Genomic DNA, 22,259 nt, shown 5'->3' on the forward strand with positions numbered 1-22,259 from the left:
AGTGATTCAGCCATAACGTTACTGCCAAGAACTTTGACTTCTTCGTGTCTTTTCCTCTCACTAGTCTGTGAACAGTGATACACAAGGTAACAAAAAACATGTTGTAAATGATGCAATCGGTCAGCAGCATGAGTAAACAGATCTAATTTGCTGTGTCAATGGCTTTTTATGAAGACATCTTTCACTAAAATGTGATGTAACACCTGTCTCCAATCTGCTTTAAATGGACTTCTACCACCATTCAAATTCTTTTTAAGTATTTGATGTTACAAAATGTGTGGCTTCCTTGTGGGTCATTCAGGAATTGTATTTGTGTTGTATTTGTCCCATCTGTCAGAAAACAAATGATGTACACCATAGATGAAATGTTATGTGGGATGAACTGGTAGCCACAACCCGACCGTGGTTTGTACCCTGTCTGAAATCTAAAGTGTGTGCTGTTGTTCTACTTGATCATCTACATAGATAACATTGTGAAGGAAATATCCAGAAATACACTGTAAACCAGTGAATTTTATAGGCAGACAGCTACTGTTGCTGCAATATTATTATTGCTTATTTATTTCTCCAGGTAGGGATAATTGAGAACCAATTCTGACACTAACAACACAGGAGTGGGAATTGTTTGGGGGTAAATTTTTAATTTACTAAAGAGATTAGATGGCCAGATTGAAAGAGTCTGATTGTAAATGTAGCCCAGCTCTGCTTAGCTTCAGGCATCAGGCAGGAGAGAGCTGCAACATTTCTCATAGTCAAATTGATTCTGCTATAAGATTGTATTAAATTGCAACCTTTTAACAATGGCCATTACACTGAACATGCCATTCTTCCTAATTTACTCCAGAACCTCCCAGTCTGTGGACCAGTGCTGAGACAAAGTGTACATTTTAGTGGCTGTGGCCACAGTTTATCTAAGGTTAGAAGGTTTGGTCTTTTAAAAAATGAGCTATATCACACTTTGGCTCAAAACACACTGAATTTCATTGTCCCAGCAGTTAGCCATGGAAGCAGAATGCGCTTCTGATTCATAAAACAGGAAACTCTTTATTCTGTGTTTTTATTGCTGACATTACCTTGTATTACAGTGACATTCTCTAGGGGGGTTGCAGTTCCACACATACGTGATCGTGCATCACTCAGAGCTGAGGCAGGAGTCTTTCTAAATTCAAAATGACCCTACTGAGCAAGAGTCTTTCTGTTCTGGATTCAGTGTTCATCTTCTTTGCCATTGTAGCTGATTCTGCAGCAAAACCACCCAGTCCTCTTAAGTCTAGTTTGTGTGATGGATTAGGCAAGTTTTACAATAGCCACATACACTAATGCTTGTATGGACCTCATATCTTAAATATGGATGACATAGGGACAGGTTCAACTTCTTTTAAAAAGGCCTCACTGTCCTTCCAACACTGGGTTCTAGTCAATTAACATTGCATTACGCATTTATTTACAAGATGTCTTTTTTCAAGAACTCCAATTGTAACGATTATTTTCTAAACCTAAGGACCCTGAAACACATTTGTACATCTGGACAGCGAGAGCATGAGGGAGATTCTGTCATTCAAAGCCATGACAGTGTCCCATATTGGTTTTGAAATCAAGACCGTCAGGTCCAGAGCCCGGTGCTCTAATCACTATTCAGCACTCCACTGCTGCTCTAACGTATGAGCCATGCAGCTTTTGCCAGTCTCATTTACGGGGTGACCCGCCATGTCCCCTGTTGGACGAAACTGTGGTTGGTGTCAGCCTTAGAAACTGTGCGGCCAGCAGAGATCCTCGGATGTTGTTATCCCTGATTCCATCTGACAGATCACTCGGGCTCGGAAGCAAGGCCCTCCTCAGGCTTATTATGGGTTCTCTTCTTTCCGGGAGCGGGGTGGCAATGATTGCTGGTTAATGGGGACAGGGGCTAGGGGGTATTATGGTATCGATTGGTACTGAGCTTGATCTCCCTCGCCCAAATCCTGGGCATGACTGAAGGCACAGACTGACAAGTCTTATACGCTACCACATGCCTCTCTTGCAGGTAACCATGACAATGAATGTGTTCTAAAACTGAAATGGAATACTTTTGGAAAAAAAAATGGAAAGATTCCCCCAGCATGCTGGCAATTTGATACTCTTCTCCATCTCCAAGGGAACCATCCTCCACTCATGTACCTTTGTCAACTGCAGCCACCTCATTAATGCTTTTCCCACGGTTGATAATTTAGGATGGTTCAGTGTACTATTGGCGTGGAGCATCCACAACACAACTGGTCATTGATTTTTGGGTTATGAGTATACTGAGGTCTTGCAGGCCTGACACTGTTCTAGTCTCCTCAAATGTCCTCCCCTCAAAAGCTACTAGTTCTCTCAGAAAACTCAAGGGATTTGGGTGTTTCCCACTGGGATCTGACCCACTCTTCACTGTCTTCATCAACACATCAGGGAAGGAGAGTATTCCCCAAATCCCACAGAACCCCATTACAACCCACATCCTCAGATGGACTGGGTAACAAGTGACAGGCTTTCTCCAGACTGCCAAAAAGATACACATCATTCTTGTTTTTTTCAGCAGAATTCATGAAAGAGTTCATGAACACTTGCCTCAACACAATGTAACCAAAACAGGGTGCCAGGTTACCAGTGTCATCAAAATATTTTTTACAAAGGCAACAACACCTTTTTGTGATATAAATTATTTATTTACATTACAGAAAAAAACATCAAGACAATGTAGAACTATTTGAAATATATCCATACATAACCAAATATAGTGTTATCATGTCCTCATTGGTGTCGTATACCATCAACGCAAGGCAACGTGTGGAGCTCCTATACCTCCCCTCTCATAACACATCCCGCCCTCCCTCCTCCCCTGCCCCCTGATTGGTCAGTCTGTTACGTTCTGGGCTGGGGTTGGTGAGGGGTTGTGGTGGGGGTGTGGCCACTGTCCCATTTTCTCAGATCAGTCTGGTGGAGGCGCGCAGTGTATTCTCTGAGCTGTAGTGTGTGGCGTTCTGCTTCTGCCTAGTTATTCTATTGGTCCTTGGGCACTTCCTGTTGGAAGAGCAAAAAACAGTCTTTCATCATCAACTGCACATCATAAGTAACACAAAATGAATCATAAAAATGATTTTAAAAATAATTGTTCATCATTGTTATAATTTTTATCAAATTTATTATGTACTACTACTGCTACTATACTAATAATAATAAGCATATAGTGCAAAATACATTTTAAGAGAGACAAATTAAGGCAAATAACACCATAATTCTCAGTTACTCTTAAGAATTTAACCACAACCTTCAACAGCCCACAGCGCATAATACAGTGCAAACAGTTCATAGGCTAGCGCACAGTAAAGAGCTCTTTGAGGTGCAGTTCTGGCATGTCATTGCAACCAAACTGATTTAAGACAGAGCCATCTACTTTAAGGTCTTTATGAATTTCCCTTTACGAAGCACGAGTCACGTTTTTCTCTTCATTTGCTCATTCGCGGGAATGCTTTCCATTAAACGGCTGATAAACTGTGTGTTGTAATTGGAGTCGCTCTTCCTAGAGCCTTAATTCTTTAAGGGGGTACGGGGAGGGGTGAACTATTCAATTAATGGCACCCTTTCATTTTCAGATAGAGTTCCAGAGAGCATAAATGTTAAAGAAGAAAAGCCTACGATTTCTCTCCCTTACGCAGGGAGCCTGGGTCTCCGAGACTATGGAATGAGTTAGCTTAAAGCTCCCTAACCTTTCATTAAGTTCTTCTGCAGGGAGATGCTTTGTCTTCATCATTTTTTACCACTGAAACTTTTATTAAATGCCGTGTTTTGCATACATCAGCGAGTGCCCGGAGCCTCTCTGTGGGTCCACTTTATGGGCGAGTCCAGAGGGACGGACACACGTGGTGAATCTACAGCAGTGATACCGCTTTGCTGTGATCACATGTACCTAGCTAGAGTCCGATGCCGCTGCAGGAGACAGAAATAGCTGCTGCTGCTCTGACCAATGCACTCTCAGTCTAGACTCTGTCTCAATACAGTAGCCCTTGTTTGTCTAGACCACTATGTCCTCTTATATTTCTGCCCAGACAACTCGTATGCCTCTCCCAACAGTCACAATTCTGCTGCTTCTGTGTTCAGACAACTTCAGTCCTTCTCCAGCATTCTGTGACTGAGTTGCATTTATGATTATGAGCAGGACACATTCGTGGAAAACTGAGGAGGAGACCAGGTCAAAGCAAAGGTCACTATGCCACCCAGTTGAAAATCTGCTTCTGTTGAAAGACCCTCCCACTTCATCTCTGCTCCAAAAGCGTCAGCCACAGGAGGGACCTGGTCCCCTGCTTCAACAGATAATTCACGGAGCAGAAATAAGAGCTCACCAAGGTTACCGCACAGACTTGCAGCTCTGTAATCTTCGGGGAAGGCATTAAGGGCACTCGAAAACCACCCTTAGGAGGTATCCTTGACACACCATCATCCTCGTTCTGACAACATCATCTGACACTAAGGGCATGACTCAGTCTAACCAATGAGTTTATCCTTCAGACTCAATAATGAATTCAGCAAATAGGTATTCTTTTTAGAATATTTATGGTGTTCAATATTTAGTATTTAAGAATGCTTTTTCATGGTTGGCATGCAAGGCTTTTTGGTCAGCAACCTCTGAACATATAATTTTAACATTGTAAGTAAAAAATCAGGCCACAAGTGGCTCTTTCCAAGTAGGGCAGGTGCCAGGGGTGACGTCTGCGTGTGACGTAGGTGGCTGGAAGAGCGACCTGCATTTAAGCAGATATGAGTCACCTAGCCTGTGCAGGGTCTTTACAAGGAGAGAGCTGACATTGCTCTCCCCGTGGGACACGGCTCTGTGGTGACGACCTCTCGTGAAGCTCCCCTGACATCAGCGGCCCTCTACCTCCCTGGGCTTGTCGTCAGGAGAGGAGCCCGGCGAGGGCATGGTAATGGGTGACAACAGGAGATAAATAGAGAGATGGGGGCGGCTGGCCGGGGGGCTCTTAACATTCAGGGAAAGGTCATCCGTCTGGAGCAGACATGCTGATTACCCTGCCGGGACGTCTCCATCCCCAGCTCTCTCTGTGCCAGACAAGCCGCCTGCACGGTCACAGTCACTGCACCTGTGTGTGTGTGTGTGTGTGTGTGTGTGTGTGTGTGTGTGTGTGTGTGTGTGTGTGTGTGTGTATGTGTGAGTGTGTGTGTGTGTGTGTGTGTGTGTGTGTGTGTGTGTGTGTGTGTGTGTGTGTGTGTGTGTGTGTGTGTGTAGGGAGGTGGGGAGTGATGCTCGGAGGTGTTTCATGTAGGTGGGTGTGATTATGCGGGTGAATGTTTGTATCTCTATTTCTGTATTTAGTAAAAGTCTATTTACAGGTACGGGTTGTGTCTGACTTTAAGTGCATGATAGTCTGAGTGTGGGAATGTGTATCTGAGTGTACGTTAGTGAACATGTGTGGGACTGCTTTTGTGTTTCTATGAATGTGTGTGTGTGTATGTGTTGGGCATCTGTTTGAAACTTTGTGGTGGAAGGCTATTACATGAGTGTCTATATATGTGTAAATGAGTCTCCGTGAGTTTCTTTTTCATGTGAATTTATATATGTATGTGACAGCAAATGCATACATTCATGACCCATAACAATTCACAATACAAGAGTATTAGAAGTGGGCACCTCCCCCTACACACAGTTTAGGCCAGTATCTGTCACTTATATCCTGAACAAATAGGCCCTGCTATCATGACACATCTTTATGTCTCTGAAAGAGAACCATTTTGACAACAAGACTGGTCAAGACATCAAAAACAACTCTGCAAACAAAATGCTAATGTGGAGCGTTGGCAGAAGGTAGCCCAAGCTTTACACCTTGGAGATGGGGAAGTGTTCTCTGGACATCAGGACGGCAAGGGACAGGCCTGGGGTTGTCATAGAAACCCGCTGAGCTGATTTTAGGGAGAGGAGGGCACTGCAACCTTCAAAAGCCTTCTCTCTTTTTGCCGGAACATCACAAAAGGACTAAAATGGATTAGAAATGATCCTTTCTGGGCTGGATGTCGCTCGGAGAAACGGAAGCTGGCCGCTTCCCCTCTCTCCCGGGCTGTCCCTAACAGTCCCCAGCACCAGGCTAATTACAGTGCCTTGTCAAAATGGACACTCAGAAAGTGACCGGAGATACCTTAGGTGCACAGCTGTCAGTAGCAAAGCGACAGACTCGCGAGGTTAGTCCAGGACTGTCAGCACCGCGGGCCATGCGTTGCTATTGAATGGTCTGTTGTTTTAAGCTCAAATCATTGTTCATCTTTGTCAGGCCCTCAAAGCCTCTGGAGGCGTGATAATGTGTGGGTATGAGCTCCATGCTGAAGCGCCCGTGTGCCCATGCGAAGAAAAATCAGTTTGGTAAACAGCACTGAAACATGTGACCGGGACTGTGGGACTCCACATAACTCGACATCAGCACGGAGGTGATAATGACATTAACGAAGCCGATGAAGGTGATAATGGTGACGAGGGCGACGTCACTCACCGCGTGATACACAGCACCACCACGCAGATGATGGCCACCTGCAAGGCCCCGATGACGGAGGCGATGAGGACGTAGCGCAGCTTGCCCGAGCCCGGCACCACGTACAGGACGTTGTACTCCTTGGTGTCACACTGGGGCCCGCTGAACCCTGAATGACAGCTGCATGTGGGACAGGGGAGGGAGCGGTGGGTCAAACACTGGACTTCATTATTAATCCTGTGTGACAACTGCAACAGGAAGGGGCCAGGGGGTCAGAAATTACATCACAATATGAAATTCTGAGTGACAGCTGCTAATGGGGCAAGGGGCGGGGTCAAACATTACATCACAATATTAATCCTGAGTGACAGCTGCTAATTGCACTAGGCAGGGTGTCAGGCTGCTTGTTAACGTCTAGGTCGGTTGTACAGCTTTGCCCTCTTACAGGTATATATATTTCAATATAAAATGTTGTAAAAATATATATAACATAGATTTTGAATACATTGCATATTTTTAAAAATACATGTCTACCTTCATACAAGCAATTATGTATGTTGTATAATATTTAAAATTCTTAAACCAGGTGAAAACTGCTGTTGTACCATCAGTCAGGCTGGTGGAAACCATCATGCATTCAATACTGGATAAAGATGGATTCTGAACAGTTAGATTATGCAAAAGGGGTAAAAAAAATTATCCAAAATGTGAGCCAAAAGCGTTAATGGAGCAGTCTCCACTCTCAGAAGCCCCTGTTATGTTGTACTGTGTCATTAGCATCTGTTTGTTTATTTATGATGCCTCCAAATGTAGGTTTGTGTTAAGTAACCCAGTGATACTGCTCGGTTTCCCATGGAGCGGCTAAGGTACCGTGTCCTGCTCAAGGCTACAAAAACAGTTCCAAAGCCTGAGATTTGTGCTGTAACTTTCAGGCTGCATGCTGTCCAGATTTGGGAGGGGGATGGGGGGGGTTTACCTGCAGGACGGGGGTGACAGGCTGCTGGGATACTCGCACTCTCCGTGGACACAGTAGTTCTTGTAATGCTCAGGACAGGGTATGTAGAGACCCCGGGCAACTTCGCCCATCTTGTCTGGTTTGTCCTCTGCTGGGAAGATAAGGATATGGCTGAGCTGGATGCCTGGACTGCCTAGCTAACATGATACTTCCCCATTCACAAGCAGTCTCAAAGCAAGAAAAGGAGTGTACCTACTATAATACTGGTTCAAGTCAAGAATTATATTCAGTGTAGAGCATTTTTATCTCTTTCTACCAAGCTACCATATGGATTCCAAGATACCAATGTGTCAGCATTTGAGATGAGATACCTCTCACAGGAGATGGGAAACCTCTGCCGCACCCAAATATGAACAGTGCCTAGCTGGGTAATGACATTTCCAGTGTGCTTGGTGAACACTATCACAGTGTCATCAGCAAACATGGCATGGCAATACAAAGTCAATGCTCAGATGCTAATTAATTAGAAGTATTCAGCGCATATTACAAAAATAGATACGATTGAAGGAGATTAAAAAAAGATTGAAAAAGATAAAAAACTCACCAGAAAAGTAATTGTAATCAATTATTGAACCAGACAGTGTCTCACTTGAAATGTAGACAGATGGGCTCCCACAGATGAGTGGGGGTGTTGAACAGCAGGCCCTTTCTGCTGACTCTCTTTGGCATTTGTCACTTTGAAGTGACCCACTATGCTTGAAAGAGCACTTTTCCCTGGGTGGCATTTCTTTAGAATAGACCGTGTTTGATTTGTGTGGACTGAAGTTGCTCACATTATTTCTTGTGAGTTCTCTTTTTATCTACGTGCTTATAGAGCTTTGAAAGATGGACACATACTTTTCAGTTGTAATGGCTTGTTGAAATGCATATATAATGCTTAACTGGGTGCGTGGGGGAATGGCATTTGTGTGTTAAAAATGCTGAGATGTACATATGCTTTATGATAAAAATCAGCTCTCGCTCAGCCTCTCTCTGTAAGCCCCTTACCAGTGTAATCTGTCCTAGCAAAGTGCCCGTCTTCTGGCTTGGTCCCCATGGTCATATCACCTGTGAAGTTTGTTGGCCGGGCACAAGGACAAAGGAACAAAGAAAGGAGCAGTTAGAGCAGACACTGTTTGTTCCCCTTTCCCAGAATACACCGCAAAACACCACTGACTGACGCCATGCCCGTGAGGCAGCTGTCAGCTGGAGTCATTGCACCCCTCTGATAACTCCCTTGTGCCCATGGCAAAAACGCCTGCGGTTTGTCCACGTCCACACCGCTGCGCTGACATTGTTATGGCGTCCCAGGAGCAGGCTAGGGTTCTTCAGAATGGCCAGAGAGATCTGTACTCCCGCTTAACCGTGCTAACTACGCTAAGCTGTGTCTAACACTGTGTGCGCTAAACAATGCTGCATTTAGCATTTCAGTCTGTTGTCTACAGGCCTCAGCTCATCATGATTTGCAGGTAGCTGGTCCTCCCTGACTCTTTAAGCTGGTGTGCCTATTATCACTCTGGGAGATTGCATTTCTTTCTGTTCTCTCTGAATGTGAAATTGATCATGCTGCTAAATGCGGAATAAGTAAATGCCACTCGTGGGCAATTTTGAGAGCTGCAGAAGAGGAAGCTTCACTTACTTCCTACCAGTGTGCCTTCATGAAGAACATAAAATGCAGTGAAGGGTATGTACAGAACGGTCAGTTCGCAACCTTGTGAATTTGGCTGCACACAGGATTTGTCTGTCTTGTTTAGTCGTTTAGTTGTAAACGCTTAATCGAAGCACTTTTGTAAAACAGATTTTTAGTATTTCCTCATATCTTCTCCAGTCCATTACAGTCAGGGTCAGTGTCTTTACCTGACTGAGATGGAGTGAACAGATGAAGGACGGGGGAGGAAAAGAGAGAAAAGGAGAGGGAAAGATGAAGAAAAGCTCCACTGCCTCTGAATGCAGACACCACAGTCCAAGATGGGCAGCCTCATGACGCATTCATGGTCAAAACATGAGACAAAATGAGGAGTCAGGGACTCGGGGACAGAGGCCCTTGTGACCAGGGGGGACAAGGAAGAACGGTCACTGGACGTGGCAGCAGAATGGGGAGCTGAGAATCTCACCTTGGCAGTGGCCCAGGTACTTGACCTCGATCCTCTCTTGCTTCTGACAGGATGCCTCCTTCACCTGGCAGGGGTTGTCGTAGGACCGGCCGTCTGAGGCGCACACGGGGTTAAAGCTGATGTGGGAGCAGTCGATGTTACACACACACCTGGTCAGGAAGGTGAAGGTGACACAACTTGGTGAATGCACCCAGTCCAGTGTGACTTCTCTTAGTCCACAAAGCCATTCCCCACAGCAGTACTGCTGGGACTGTCGTAACTATATTCCCCAGACAGAGGTATCGGTTACTCATTTGAAACATACTGCTGCATATGGTTGCATTCAAGTACCAGTTTCCAGGTGCAATTGTGACTGCAGTAATTTTGCCTTCAAATCCTCAGTTATCATGGCCCAGCATCCAGCCTGACCTCTTCCAAACCACTCAAAGACTGGGTCCTTTCTCAGGGGGTTACGGCACGGTTCTGTCTGAAATAAGTAGCCACTTTAGCATGCCACCCCATCTGCGCTCTGCAGTAGTTTATAAGCACTAAAAGGCTGGAATGAATTCCCCATGTGATGAATGTTTAGGAGAGGGAGCTGAAGTGCTCGCCCACAGCTGGTATTCATTATGCCCGCGGTGCTTTCTCCTTCTGAGCGAGGGTCATCCATAACCATCCCTCTGTTTTATACTCGTTTCTTTATTTGTTAGAAGACTTTGCACATGCAGTCTGTGAGACTGCAGGAGATGTCATACCATAACGTCAGACTGGGCTGGATTTAGCTGTCCTGGAGGAGTTTGTGTGTGTATGTGTGTGTGTGTGTGTGTGTGTGTGTGTGTGCCAAGCCTCAGTAATGACTGATCAGTGAGCTTCACCTTTTGCTGAACCACAGCTTTAAAGTGAGTATGGTAAATGCCTGCCACCAACAATAAACATCAAAGAACATTATGGCGTTCTTATTCAGCTCCGTTGAGCTCCGAAAGGAGGTGATCATCACTCCAAAAGTATGCTGGCCCCTTTCTAGGGCGAAGCACTTACTCGAGAAACCTTTTTCAGCTGTTTTATTAACTTTCTGTGGGTGAATTTACATAAAGTGCATTAAGTGTACAGTCACCATTTCCCTGGGGAATTACTGTCAAGCTGTTCGGGACAGAGATAGCTCAGGTGAAGATTTAATGAGGTGTGAGGGCATAGCTGGAACCAAGAACCAAGAACTGTGTGGTGCTGCCACACGTTAGTCAGCGACTGACTCATGCCTGGGACTTCGACAAACAAAGGCAGAGATTCCGATTCCGAGTCTGACAGGCTAACACAGACTGGGGGGGGGCGCCTCGCTCGAGCGTACCCTGAACCCCCGTCCGCCTCTCTTGTGGGCAGGGACAATGAGAGAGCGGGACGAGCGCAAATATCGGGCCTGTTCCCACTTAGCCGGATCACGGCTCTCTCTGCCGCCCGATAAAGCCTCGGGTTTGCTTGCCAAAAGCACGTAGGACCCTGGGAGAAATTAGACGACACAAACACACAGACACACAGGCGGGCGGGCAGGCGCAGACAGATACGCACACACACACAGAGGGTGAAGGGAGCGATCAACGGGAAAGGCGCAGAGATGCATTAAGAGGCTTGTTCTCCCAGGCGGCTGCCCATTGGTGGACATAAAGGATAATGTGTCTGGAAGCCATGCATTTTTAATGGGGCTTCTCACATTCCCCTGCCCTCTGCTTTACAGCACTCTGCACCCCCTATGCTGCCGCCAACTCAGACCGCGCTGCACTGCGTCAGGCTCAGCGGCCGCGACACACCACTAACGCAGCGACAAGGTGACACTGGGACACGTATGGACACTGAGTAACACACATGCACATACACAAAAATACAGCTACATGCACACACACACACGTAGGCAAATCTAATATTGCATTGCCACCCCTTTCAAAACTCTCACACAGGTCATATAGAATCCCCATCTCACACATCTGTACATGCTGAAACACCAAGTCTACACTCCAGACAATACATTGGACCAGGTATAATCAAACCACAAGACCCAACATTGACAGATACATTTAACCAGGTGTTACATCTCACATTAATGTAATTTACATTGCATTACCATGATATTACATTTTTAAAATGCAATTATTATTCTTTTGAAAGCTGACAACTGAATTCAGTAACATTAATGGCTCATTTGGACAGCCAACAAACTCATACCATTGTGTAAGAAACCAAAAGCGGACATTTACTGAAAGTGAGATTGGATCCGGGGTTACATAGGATGAGGAAATGTGAGTCTGAGGTTTGTGCTGAGTTTGGACCTGTCCTGCTGGATCCCCAGGTGGTAAAGAGGGCCTCAGTCCAAGGCACAAGCCATTGCATGAGATACTACCAGTAAGGAGGACGCTAAACTGTAAACCTCTGGGGAACGCACCCTTAGCCGCGAGCTTTCATTTAATCTCTGACTGTATTTACTGTTATCCATTAGCGCGTGTGTGTTTCATTACTCTGAGAGTGGGGAGGCTATTAGCAGGATATGACATACTGTAGTAATATCTCCTAGCTAAGCATTTGTGCTTATTTATTTAAAAGTTGTTGACTGCTTGTAACACTTTCTGTGTATCTCTCCTGCTGCAGTCTGCCTCCCCCTTCACAGCAGAGGGGACAGTTAAAGTCCCCTGCCCTACAGGGAAGACACAGCCATAGTCCCCTCCATTGGAGAACTGAGAGAAGTCACAGTCCACTTAACTGCAGTACTGAGAGAGAGTCACAGTTCTATCAATCACAAGGCAGAGGTACAGCCCTGTCCACTGTGGTGCAGAGACTCCCAGTCCCCCATACTGCAGTGTAGACATACATAGTCTCCTACACCGCTGCGCTGAGAGTTTAAAAACCCAATCACTGTAGGACAACTTGTCAGCTGGGCAATCTGCACAATCTTCCATTTGGTCGATTTCATGACTCGCGGTACCTAACAGATGCAGCAGCAATTAATGTCTGAGGGCTCGCTATGAAACTGTCGTGGCAGTACAGGGAAGACAAAGCCCACCAAAGGAATCATCTAAAGGAAAATAACAGAGACACAACACACAATAATCAACATTCTTCTGCCTTTGTGCCGGCTGCCGCGGTGCTCGCTGGCGCACCGTCTCAGCGGACGGGAAATCCACGGATGGGAAATCGATCGAGCGTATGGCTGCGATGTTTGTGCAGCCCTCTGTGCTGAGCTTGCCTCTAAGCCCCACGATCCGACAGGCAATCATGACCCCCGGAAACCACCCCTAATCATCTGCACCTGCCCTGCTTGCCGATCCTGACACCCCCCCCAACCACCCCCAGTTCAGGAACCACGCAGCTGCACATGTAGCCTGATCAGTCCCTGGGCCCCACTGCTCGATGTTATGTAAAGCGCCAGGCTAAAGAGTCTAAAGTTATTGCCCTGGAATATGGTTCTGATTTATTAATCCGTCCTTTTTAGCTCAAAATAATCCTGTGTCTGTGGGAGGTGGGGGGTGGGGGTGTACACAGCCTCGGACTCTGTTTCAGATCAAATGTGAATATCAGACTTAGGAGTAGGGGTGGTCGGTAAGGGCAAAACAATTTCATTTTTTTGTGTTTTGATTGAGTTCAATCGTTCCATTTCGGCATTGTGCTTTATGTACAAACCCACTTCCCTCCTTTTAAAGTGTGCTTCGGTCAGGCCCCATTGCGCAGCCCCCGGGGGTTAGGAGCTGTGGGGGGGAGAGGTGTCTGTGAAACAGCCCCATTCATTTTCGCTGTCCCCGCCATTCGCCACTTCATTGTGCGGCTATGAGCCGCGCACCAGCTGCACTGAACTCAATCTGCACTTCGTTCCACCCCACTAAGGCACTAAGGACTCCCCGCATGTTTATCTGAACTCTTTCCCCCGTGTTCCGGACACTCAGCATGGTCTGAGGCATGCTTTGGCCTTGGACAAGCAATTTTAATAGTAATTTCTTGTAACAGCCTCTGCTCTTGTGGTTCTGACCCATCCGCTTTGGAATCTATTAAACAAAGATGGACCTGCTGAGACCGCGTGTGTCTGATGTCCCGACACCCCTGAGTCTCGCTCACCACCGTAATCTATCATCTCCTGCGACAGACTCAGCACCGACTCTGGGGAAAATCTGGGCCCAATTCGGCAGCCCTTTCAAGCTCATAAGAGGAGCAGTGTTTTAGTGAAACCAGAACTCGGTGATAAATTTGAGCTAGACACAAAGGAATCCCAAAAAGGAGTGCGGTTTTCCGCTTTTACTAAACAAACAAAAAAAAAGCTAACGTTACACTATCACCGACAGCCTCGTCTCTCAGTTGAAGTTTTGCTGCCTTGTGGCATGAAACTGAGCTGAGCCGTTTGCATCATGGCTGGCCCCACGTCCTGGAGCGTTAACCCAAACATGGGCATTGTGGAGGCTGAGAGGCTCACTGGTGGAGCAGTATAAGGAGGCTAGGTCATAGTTTCAAATGCTATCCGGCTGCATCTGTCACAATACAGTGACTGAGGAATTCTTCACACCAATTCTTCACAAGGAAAGGGTCAATTCACCCACTCCTTGACAATGGCCAACCCCCGCAACTCACCACACATCTTCAGCGTCCTCATCACACTCCGCCCCAAACTGGCAGATGTCACAAGTGGATGTCTCCTTCTGACTCGTCTCCGCTGAGCCCTCCCCCCCTGCAGACACACGAGACAGAGAGGAATGTCACTAGCCATGGAATGCGGTATACCAATATCCAAACACATAAATACATATATAAGACAGAAGCAAAAATGCATGAACAGGGAGACATGCAGAGAGATGATGACACAGGAGAGACAGGGCATCCATTAGGACACCATTGCCAGCTGCCTGGCTAAGGTACTCACACCGTCTAATATAAATACACATGAAATCACTTCCACAAAACAAATATCATCTGGCCTGTAGCTGTGCAGATGTCAGCTATGGCCCCAAGGTTGCACCACACTAGCATGAGAGAGAGCCAGTGCAGAAACAGAGACCCTTTAATACCAGATGTGACACAGTGCTAGGCACACCTTAGAATATAAGCAAAATGATTAGCCTGAAAGAGCTGAATGGCTTGTTTTCATTAAACTGTTTATGTTCTTATCGAATGTGGCAGACTCCTGTGACGAAGGAGCAGATCAATAGTGACAGCTCACAGATGATTTCACAGCTGGTTTCACTGGTTTCTGGTTTAGCGGTGTCAAACCAGTTCACCCAGCCTTCACCATCACTGTAAACATTACACAACCTCACAAGCCCACAAATGCAGAGTGACTGCATTGCGGTTGTCTGGACTTGCATCCCAGTGACTCTGCAGTCAGTGCTGGTGGGGAAGTAGCCCTGAGGCATCTTAGTAATTCCTACCAAACTTGGGTAGGGTGAAGATCCAGGCACAGTCCTGTCTGAAGTCTGAGAAGCCAGGGAGAACCTCCATCCTGGCACCTTTTTCATTTCATATATGTTATGCTGATTAGATGCATTCATGGTTTGTAATTAGTTGTAATTATGATAATGATTATTATATGATGACAAATATGATGTAGGAGAACAAGAACATCTAATTGTCAAAAAGCAGACATACATCATTTTACCTCAAAATGTGGGGCCCCCTGTCTCACTTAATGATCTGGAATTTGAGTTCCTGAAATTCTTTTCTTGTCCTCTGACTGTTTGAAACTGATGTGAACTGAACTTTTGTTCTGGCATAATATACAGCGGTCTGTAGAGGCATTTTTGAGAATCCCAAGATTATCTGTACCACATTTTCACTGTCTGTGGCCACCTCTCAATACCAATCATCCGTCCAGATTGCTTACTGTGGCCATCTCAGGTAGGGATCAGTTTTAGGTCTGGATTCAGTATCCTCTTGTTAAATCTATATACAAATTGAATGCAACTGTTACTGTTTTTCAGAACAAAAATATGTTTTTTTTTCATTCAAAGTCACCCATTTGCATTTGTGAAAGAAATAGAGAAATACTTGCATTTAAGTCTGAATGAAAGTTAAGGACAAATGTTGATTGAACCCAGGCCATACACACACTATAATGATCAGACTTCTGTCTTACAGACTACATGCAACTGAGTGCCAGTGCACCACGGCAACTGTAGACAAACGCAAAGAAAAAAAAAACATCCACTAAACCGCTGATGAAGCAGCTTTCCATTGGAGTTCATGCTCCTAACTGCATTTTATTCCAGCCCACCGTTTAATTAGTCTCGATGGCATGACTGAACAGACTGCATGGATTGAAGGTCACTCTTTATGTGTACTGATTCAAATCATGAAGAGAAAGCAGCTGTTTGTCTCACTCTCCCCTTTCTCTGCCCACCTCTTCCTCATACTATGATACTTCCTCTATGCCTCTCCCTGCTGGCTTACCACTGTGCTGATTTTCTAGCATATAATCTATAGGTGTGACGCAGGACACAGTATGTGAGACAGAGGTCCTTTCGTGTTTGATGGATCAGAGTGTGGAAGGATGTCAGAGGTCTGTGTATCGGGATGACAGCTCTCAGACAAATGAGATGAAAGACATCCTCCCACACAGACATTCAGGTGGGCGAGTGAGGTTTGAGCTCCCAGATCCTCTGAAAGTTTTAACACAAGCAGACATTACACAGACTACTGGCTGAAATGGGTCAAAGGTAAACCTTCCTCTATAAAGAGCCGCAAGGTGTCGAGACAAAATCTGACCAAACTCTTCAAACGGCTTCTTGCTTTAACCACTCCAAAAAGATCCTGACCACTGCTTGACTTACATGGTCTATTCAGTCCAGTATAGATGGCTTCTACAAGGAAAGGGTTGGGTAAGCTGATCCAGGATCACTGTCGGACTCACAGTTTTCAATGCGCGGCTTCACCCAAATGTAGTCACGCTGGATTACACTCAACACATCTCATTTGTCACATTGATAGCTGCAAACGGACTGAAGGCATTGGCTCGCCCCGTCGCTGTCTCTTGTAAATGCGTTCTTGTGTTTCCGCACCAGTAAACAGCCCGGAGTTGAGCCAAACAAAAACAGGCCCTGCTAATATTGCACACCTTTCTGACTCTTCTAATGGTGTTAATAGCAGTGTGTCCTCTGTTGGCACCTTGTGAAAGAAGAGCTGAAGGAGGGAGAGAGAGGGGGAAAGTTTGAGAACAAACGAGAACAAGAGAGAGAGAGCATACATGTTCCTGAACATAAGAACCTATTTCCTACTGTATTAGATGGTTGTTAGTGAAGAGAGGAAAAGTGGGGTATTAACCTTGTCCATGTGACTGGTTTTTGATGAGTAAAGAAGAGGCAAGTGTGATTGAGAGGGAGAAACAGTGATTACACACACACACACACACACATTCTGTAAAATAATTTAAAATCTTCCTTAAACTGAACTGCTATGATGGTTTGGGATATTGTCATTCTTAAGGAATATTTGCATATGAACTGAAATGGAGACGGGCAGAAAGGGCAGATGGGACAAGCCTGGACTGAAGCCACACCCACAGGGCCTGCCTGAATTAAACCACGCCCACAGGGCTCCATCTCCTCTGCATCCCCATAGTGTAAATAGCACCACATGTCCAAAATGGTCTAAAATCGCAAAATATGATAACTAACACTATATACAAACCTAAATGTACAATTAGTGTCTTACTTGATTTCAGTAAAAGGGCAAGTTATGTGACTCTGATGGATAACTAACCAACTTTGTGTAAGAAATTAAACATGAATGAGTGAATCCATTAGCATTAAAATAATATATTTAATCTTGCTTTTGATCAAATCCTTCAGAAGTCACTCCAAAATGCAGCTGAAAACAAAGGAGCCCCTTCTGCAATTTCAGCATGCAGTGCGGCTCAGTTTGACTGCATTCTAAAGGACTCTCATGAAAGCAAAAACAAAAGAGCAACTCGGCGGGGCGCTGGCACTTGTCGCAAAAGGGAGAAGAATAGCCAAGAAATGGACAGAGTAAGCACAACCAGCCCAAAGTGGGTCACCCCGCTCTAAGCGAACCCGAAGAGGGAATCGGCACTCAAAACTTCAATTTTTCAAGCCTTGACTGGGCGACGCTCTCCGCTACCCAGCTGAGGCGAATGGGGCTTAAACTACAGAAACTTTTTGGTGAACAGGCTGCTCCATGCCTGCTGGGCTTGCTGGGGGTTTAAACAGAAAAGAACAACATGTTCTGAGGAGACTGTTTTTCTGCCCACATACTGAGCATATGACCTGAGACTCCATCTCCACGACAAACATGCCTCACCTCCACCCTCTGGTCTGTACACAGCTGGGCCCTTTGGTAAAATGCAGAGTAGGAACAGGGGTTTGTAAAATATAGACAGACTTAAAAAGGCATACTCTACACTGTCAAGTAAAACAGCAGACATGGCATTGCCAACATGAACGAGCAGCCAAAGAAACAGATTCCAGTGAGCTTCTGCGGAAAGCAGGGTCTGAATTTGAGGGGTAATGCAATTGATCATCCCTCCTTTCCCCGTGAGGGGGTGGGGATGAGGGAGCGTGTTGAATCATCCAAAATCCGGCACCTCCACCTGCCCATACCGCCCACACCCCCCCCCCCCCCCCACTGTAACTCTGCCACACTGTCACGCAGACCCAAAGTCCCTCTCACGGCCCGTTAAGTCTGCCCCACAGACATCTTGATCACAAGCGCCTGCGCCCGACGCCCCTCCTCCCCCGACGCACACCCGCGGTGGGTGTCAGCGCGCAAAGGAAACGCGCTGTTCCAGAGGGAGCGGTGCCCAGCTCTCCTGTCGAGGGGGCTATAATCCCCAAGACTGCAGAGCTGTGCATTCTTTCTTTGTCTTTGGAAAGAAAGGGAACGGGTTTGACGGAGCTCAGTAATTTCTGGCACGACCGTCCCCCAAATGAGCTTGCGGCAAATCTGTCCTTTTGGGAGCTACACGGGACAGGATCAAGGGTTCACCGTGTCTTCACTGCAAGACGAGGCGAAGCTGTGAACAAACAAGATGTTTTTTTTTTCATTTTTTTACATGATATCATTTATTAATAGTTGGTTTAAAAAATACAACTCCTCTCAAGTTCACATGCAAGCAGGAACAGATGAGGAAGAATACTGTAAATAAGCTTAAGAGGGAAAAATGGTTTCAGTCCACTGTCTTCTGATCTGACCTGAAAAGGGTCACCCCAGGCTTTGGCTCAAGCCTCTTCTGCCTGCTGAGCGTTTATGACCAAAGAGGTAATAGCGTGCGTTAGTGCTATTTGGACCATATAGTTCATTCTGCATTTAGGCAGGCAAACGAGCCGCCCCAATCTTCTGTCTGATCAGGCCATGAAGGACATGGATGGCCAGCGTGGGATAAACCTTCTGTGCAAACCTTTCTGAGGACATCACAAGATCTGCAGAGCTGGTTTACTTTGCTCTGACCCCATTAACAACAGAGTGTCTGACCACGGATTATCGTTTTAAGAGCCTTACAAATCCATTATAAAATATGACGAAAAATGTGTTACGCTTGCTGTGATATATGGCCTGGTCAGATGCCCTAAGCCTTCCTCTGCACTACTGCTATCCTGCCTTTGTCTGTGGCCTGTGAAGGCATCTCAGCGGCTGTCAGTGATGAGGGGGCAGAAAGCCTGCCTAAAATAGACACAAGGACGCAGAAGTGGCCAGCATAATCCCGAACATGTGCGGCTTGCCAAGCCAATCCGGCCACAGTTCACCTTGATTATCACTGGCATCGCTCCACCCCCCCAATCAAAATATGTGCCTCTCAGCCCAGCCTCCTCTCTTCCAAACGACCTGCATTCCCTCTCTGTCACAGCGCAGACAATCACATTATGTCGCCAGCAGCTCAGAGCAACGAGGGACAAGGGGAGAGGTCTTATCTCCGCCAAGACACAGAACATCCCTGCAGATATGCAAATTCCGAAAGGCAGAGATATTCCACTGAGCACATGGGCCCCGTGTTCCTTCACCGGCCTTGAGCTCCTTCTCTCAGCTCAGCCTTCATCAGGCAGCCATTGCTTTTTCAGCCCTGACCTGCATCGCAGAGCTGCTCTTGCGGCGGCCAAGGCCAGCGGGGGGCCAGAGTCGATAAGGGTAGCCGAACTTCGTCTGATGACTAGTGTTGCGCTCATCTTTTTTCCTCCCTTTTGTCTTTTCTCTTTTCTTTCTCCTCTTCCTCCTCGAGATCGATCCTCCCGTACACCTCCAGGACGCACGCGGTGTGATCAAATCCTATGCGCTTTGAAGTTTCCGCACTCGCTGAGCGGCGCGGCGTGCGACGGCTCCCGTCCCCGTCTCTCATCCTCTCTCTCTTCCCTTTCCCTTTCATCCGGCGACCCAAGGGCGCTTTCGCTGATCCCTAAAACATAAAGTGCCTCTGCAGTAGAACTGCTTACAGAGCTGGTTTCATTGCAGCAGGTTCCTGATACACCGCGTGAGACACTTTTGAAACAACACTTGTGTTTCTTTAGAGACGTATCTGTAGTGTAAGAAAATGTAAGCAAGGAGTAGCACTGTTATAGCCTGTATAAGATAGAAGTGATATTTTGGTATTGGTATTTTGGTACATGGTTCAACATGTTTTTTACTCTGTTTAAAAGCACTGACACACTCTGAATTGGGGATGGGTTGACTATCTCAAACAAGATTTGATGAATCAAGTGGTTACACGCACACTACAGAACAACAAGGACTGTGGATAAGCAATCCTGCTGTAGCCTATGCCTGACCAAGTCCAAAGGACTGGGAGAAGAGAAACACTGTGTGTTCTTCGTCTCTCTCCCCCTCTGTTTACATTTCCTCTTTTCCTCCTCTCTCACTGACAAACCAAACTGACAGTTTAGCCTATATGTGATGCCACTGCCACCATAATCCCCAGTCTAATCCTGCAGTCACAGGGTGGGATTCCGCCCTTAAATTCTACCCATGCCTCTCTGCATATTACTTCCCACCCTTCAACTCCGCCTTTGCGAAATCAACTTTTTTTTCCCATTCCGTTCAGGCGCAACCAATCGTAACACACAAAGTTATTGTGTCCAAACAGACATCTTATCCGCACATTCCCCAGGGGCCCAGCAGCATAATGTGTTGTTTCATTTCATTTTGGTCCCTCCTCGTGTTTATTGAAGGTTTACGTTTTATCAACGCCTGCCGCCCACAACATTAATAATTTCAGAGGGAATTTGATACGCCAGGGGAGGACATGATAAGCAAACGGGAAAATCGAATAACTTTGTCTCCACTTGTACTTCCTCCGTCTCTCTCCTAAACGGCGCCTTTGGCGGTTGCCATCCCACCGCTCCACAGAGGTGTACGGCAGCGTTCCTGTAATAGCCCTCCAGTGCGTGCGCCTCGTGTCTCTGGTCCCTGCAGCAAAGGGGGCCAGCCAGAAAGATAAGCGCCTTAACGAAAAAAAAAGAATATTCCTTTTTTTCTTTTGCAATGCAGCAATACAGGCCTCTCATTTTTTTTCAGTCCTTCCATTCCTGAGAGGCATAACGCGCGATATCAGGTTAGTGAAAGACAGGATGCAATGTGCCAGAGGGTTTGTTTGTTGAGTCTTGTGCATTTTCCTCTCATTTGGATTTGTTCACTGATAATTATGGACATGAGTATACTCTCTTTCACACACACACACACACACACACACACAAACACACACACACACACACACACACACACAAACACACACACACACGCACACACACACACACACACACTCACACACCCACACACACACACTTTCCCTCTTTCACACACACACACACACACACACACACACTTACTTACACACAACAAAACACACCCACACTCACTAACCTTCATTTTGCCTCTTATGCAGAAAAATTCTGCCTAGGACCTGCACAGACTTTACTGCTGTTATATGCATCGGGCCATCTCACTATACCCTGTCTCTCCCCATCCATATAATATAAAAATCAATAAATCCACAAAGGTGCTTGTGCAGAAATGATGTGCGTGAAAGTACCCAGAATCTCCTGCAGACATCCCTGAACAGCTCTAGGTACAACCCTCTTTCTCTCAAACACAAACACGCAAACTCTTTATTTTGCTCAAGACTCCTTACGTCCATCTGTGCGTGCACTACCACACATTTGTTCCCCTCCTGTGGGGAGCTCATTGCAAATGCCTTTCACGTCTCTCAGAAACGTTCCTCCCCGTCGACCCCCTGACCCCCCCCAACGTCCTTTGACCGTGAGCAGCATCCAGGGGCACACGCTGTAGCACGGGCGCTTCTGCATCACATGACCACCAGAAACTCCTCAGAATGAGAATGAGAAACTACACACATTCACACACTGATGTACAGATCGCGCAAATCCAAAAGCATCTAGACTTTTTCGGAGGAGTGAGTATTCTGAGTGAGGAGTGAGTATTCTGAGTCTGATGATACTGTAGATGAGAAGTGCTATTGCAAGTTTAAATTACCTACACTGTATCTGCAACATTCCATTGTTCATTTTTGGTTGACAAGTTTGGTTGTGTTGTGTGTCACACCACACTGCAAACACCATGCTCTTCTGTGTGTTGTACAGACATGGCATAAAATAGAGAGAGGACAGGAGTGTGGTTTCATCTGCGACTGGAGAAGCAAAGCACCCATGAAAAGCATCTTCATGTTTGTCATTATAAAGACTCTGAGTCGGCCAGTCTATG

General features: G+C 46.2%; 1 protein-coding gene across 2 annotated transcripts in view; it reads right to left on the minus strand.

Moving 5' to 3' along the window:
• Positions 1-2,771: 2,771 nt before the first annotated feature.
• LOC118788909 (tomoregulin-2-like) overlaps positions 2,772-22,259 on the minus strand; it is a 53,985-nt gene continuing 34,497 nt past the window's right edge. The window contains exons 5-10 of one of the 2 annotated variants that reach the window (XM_036545110.1): positions 14,178-14,274; positions 9,600-9,748; positions 8,494-8,553; positions 7,468-7,594; positions 6,513-6,671; positions 2,772-3,039 (exon numbers count right to left, since the gene is read on the minus strand). In XM_036545110.1, the coding sequence (XP_036401003.1) occupies positions 2,943-3,039; positions 6,513-6,671; positions 7,468-7,594; positions 8,494-8,553; positions 9,600-9,748; positions 14,178-14,274 (689 nt within the window). In that variant the 3' untranslated portion in view covers positions 2,772-2,942. Of the gene's footprint in view, positions 3,040-6,512; positions 6,672-7,467; positions 7,598-8,493; positions 8,554-9,599; positions 9,749-14,177; positions 14,275-22,259 lie in introns of both variants that reach the window. The other variant, XM_036545109.1, reaches the window with a different exon arrangement.

Source organism: Megalops cyprinoides, chromosome 14 (assembly GCF_013368585.1).
Source record: "Megalops cyprinoides isolate fMegCyp1 chromosome 14, fMegCyp1.pri, whole genome shotgun sequence".
In the NCBI taxonomy this organism is placed as follows: domain Eukaryota; kingdom Metazoa; phylum Chordata; class Actinopteri; order Elopiformes; family Megalopidae; genus Megalops; species Megalops cyprinoides.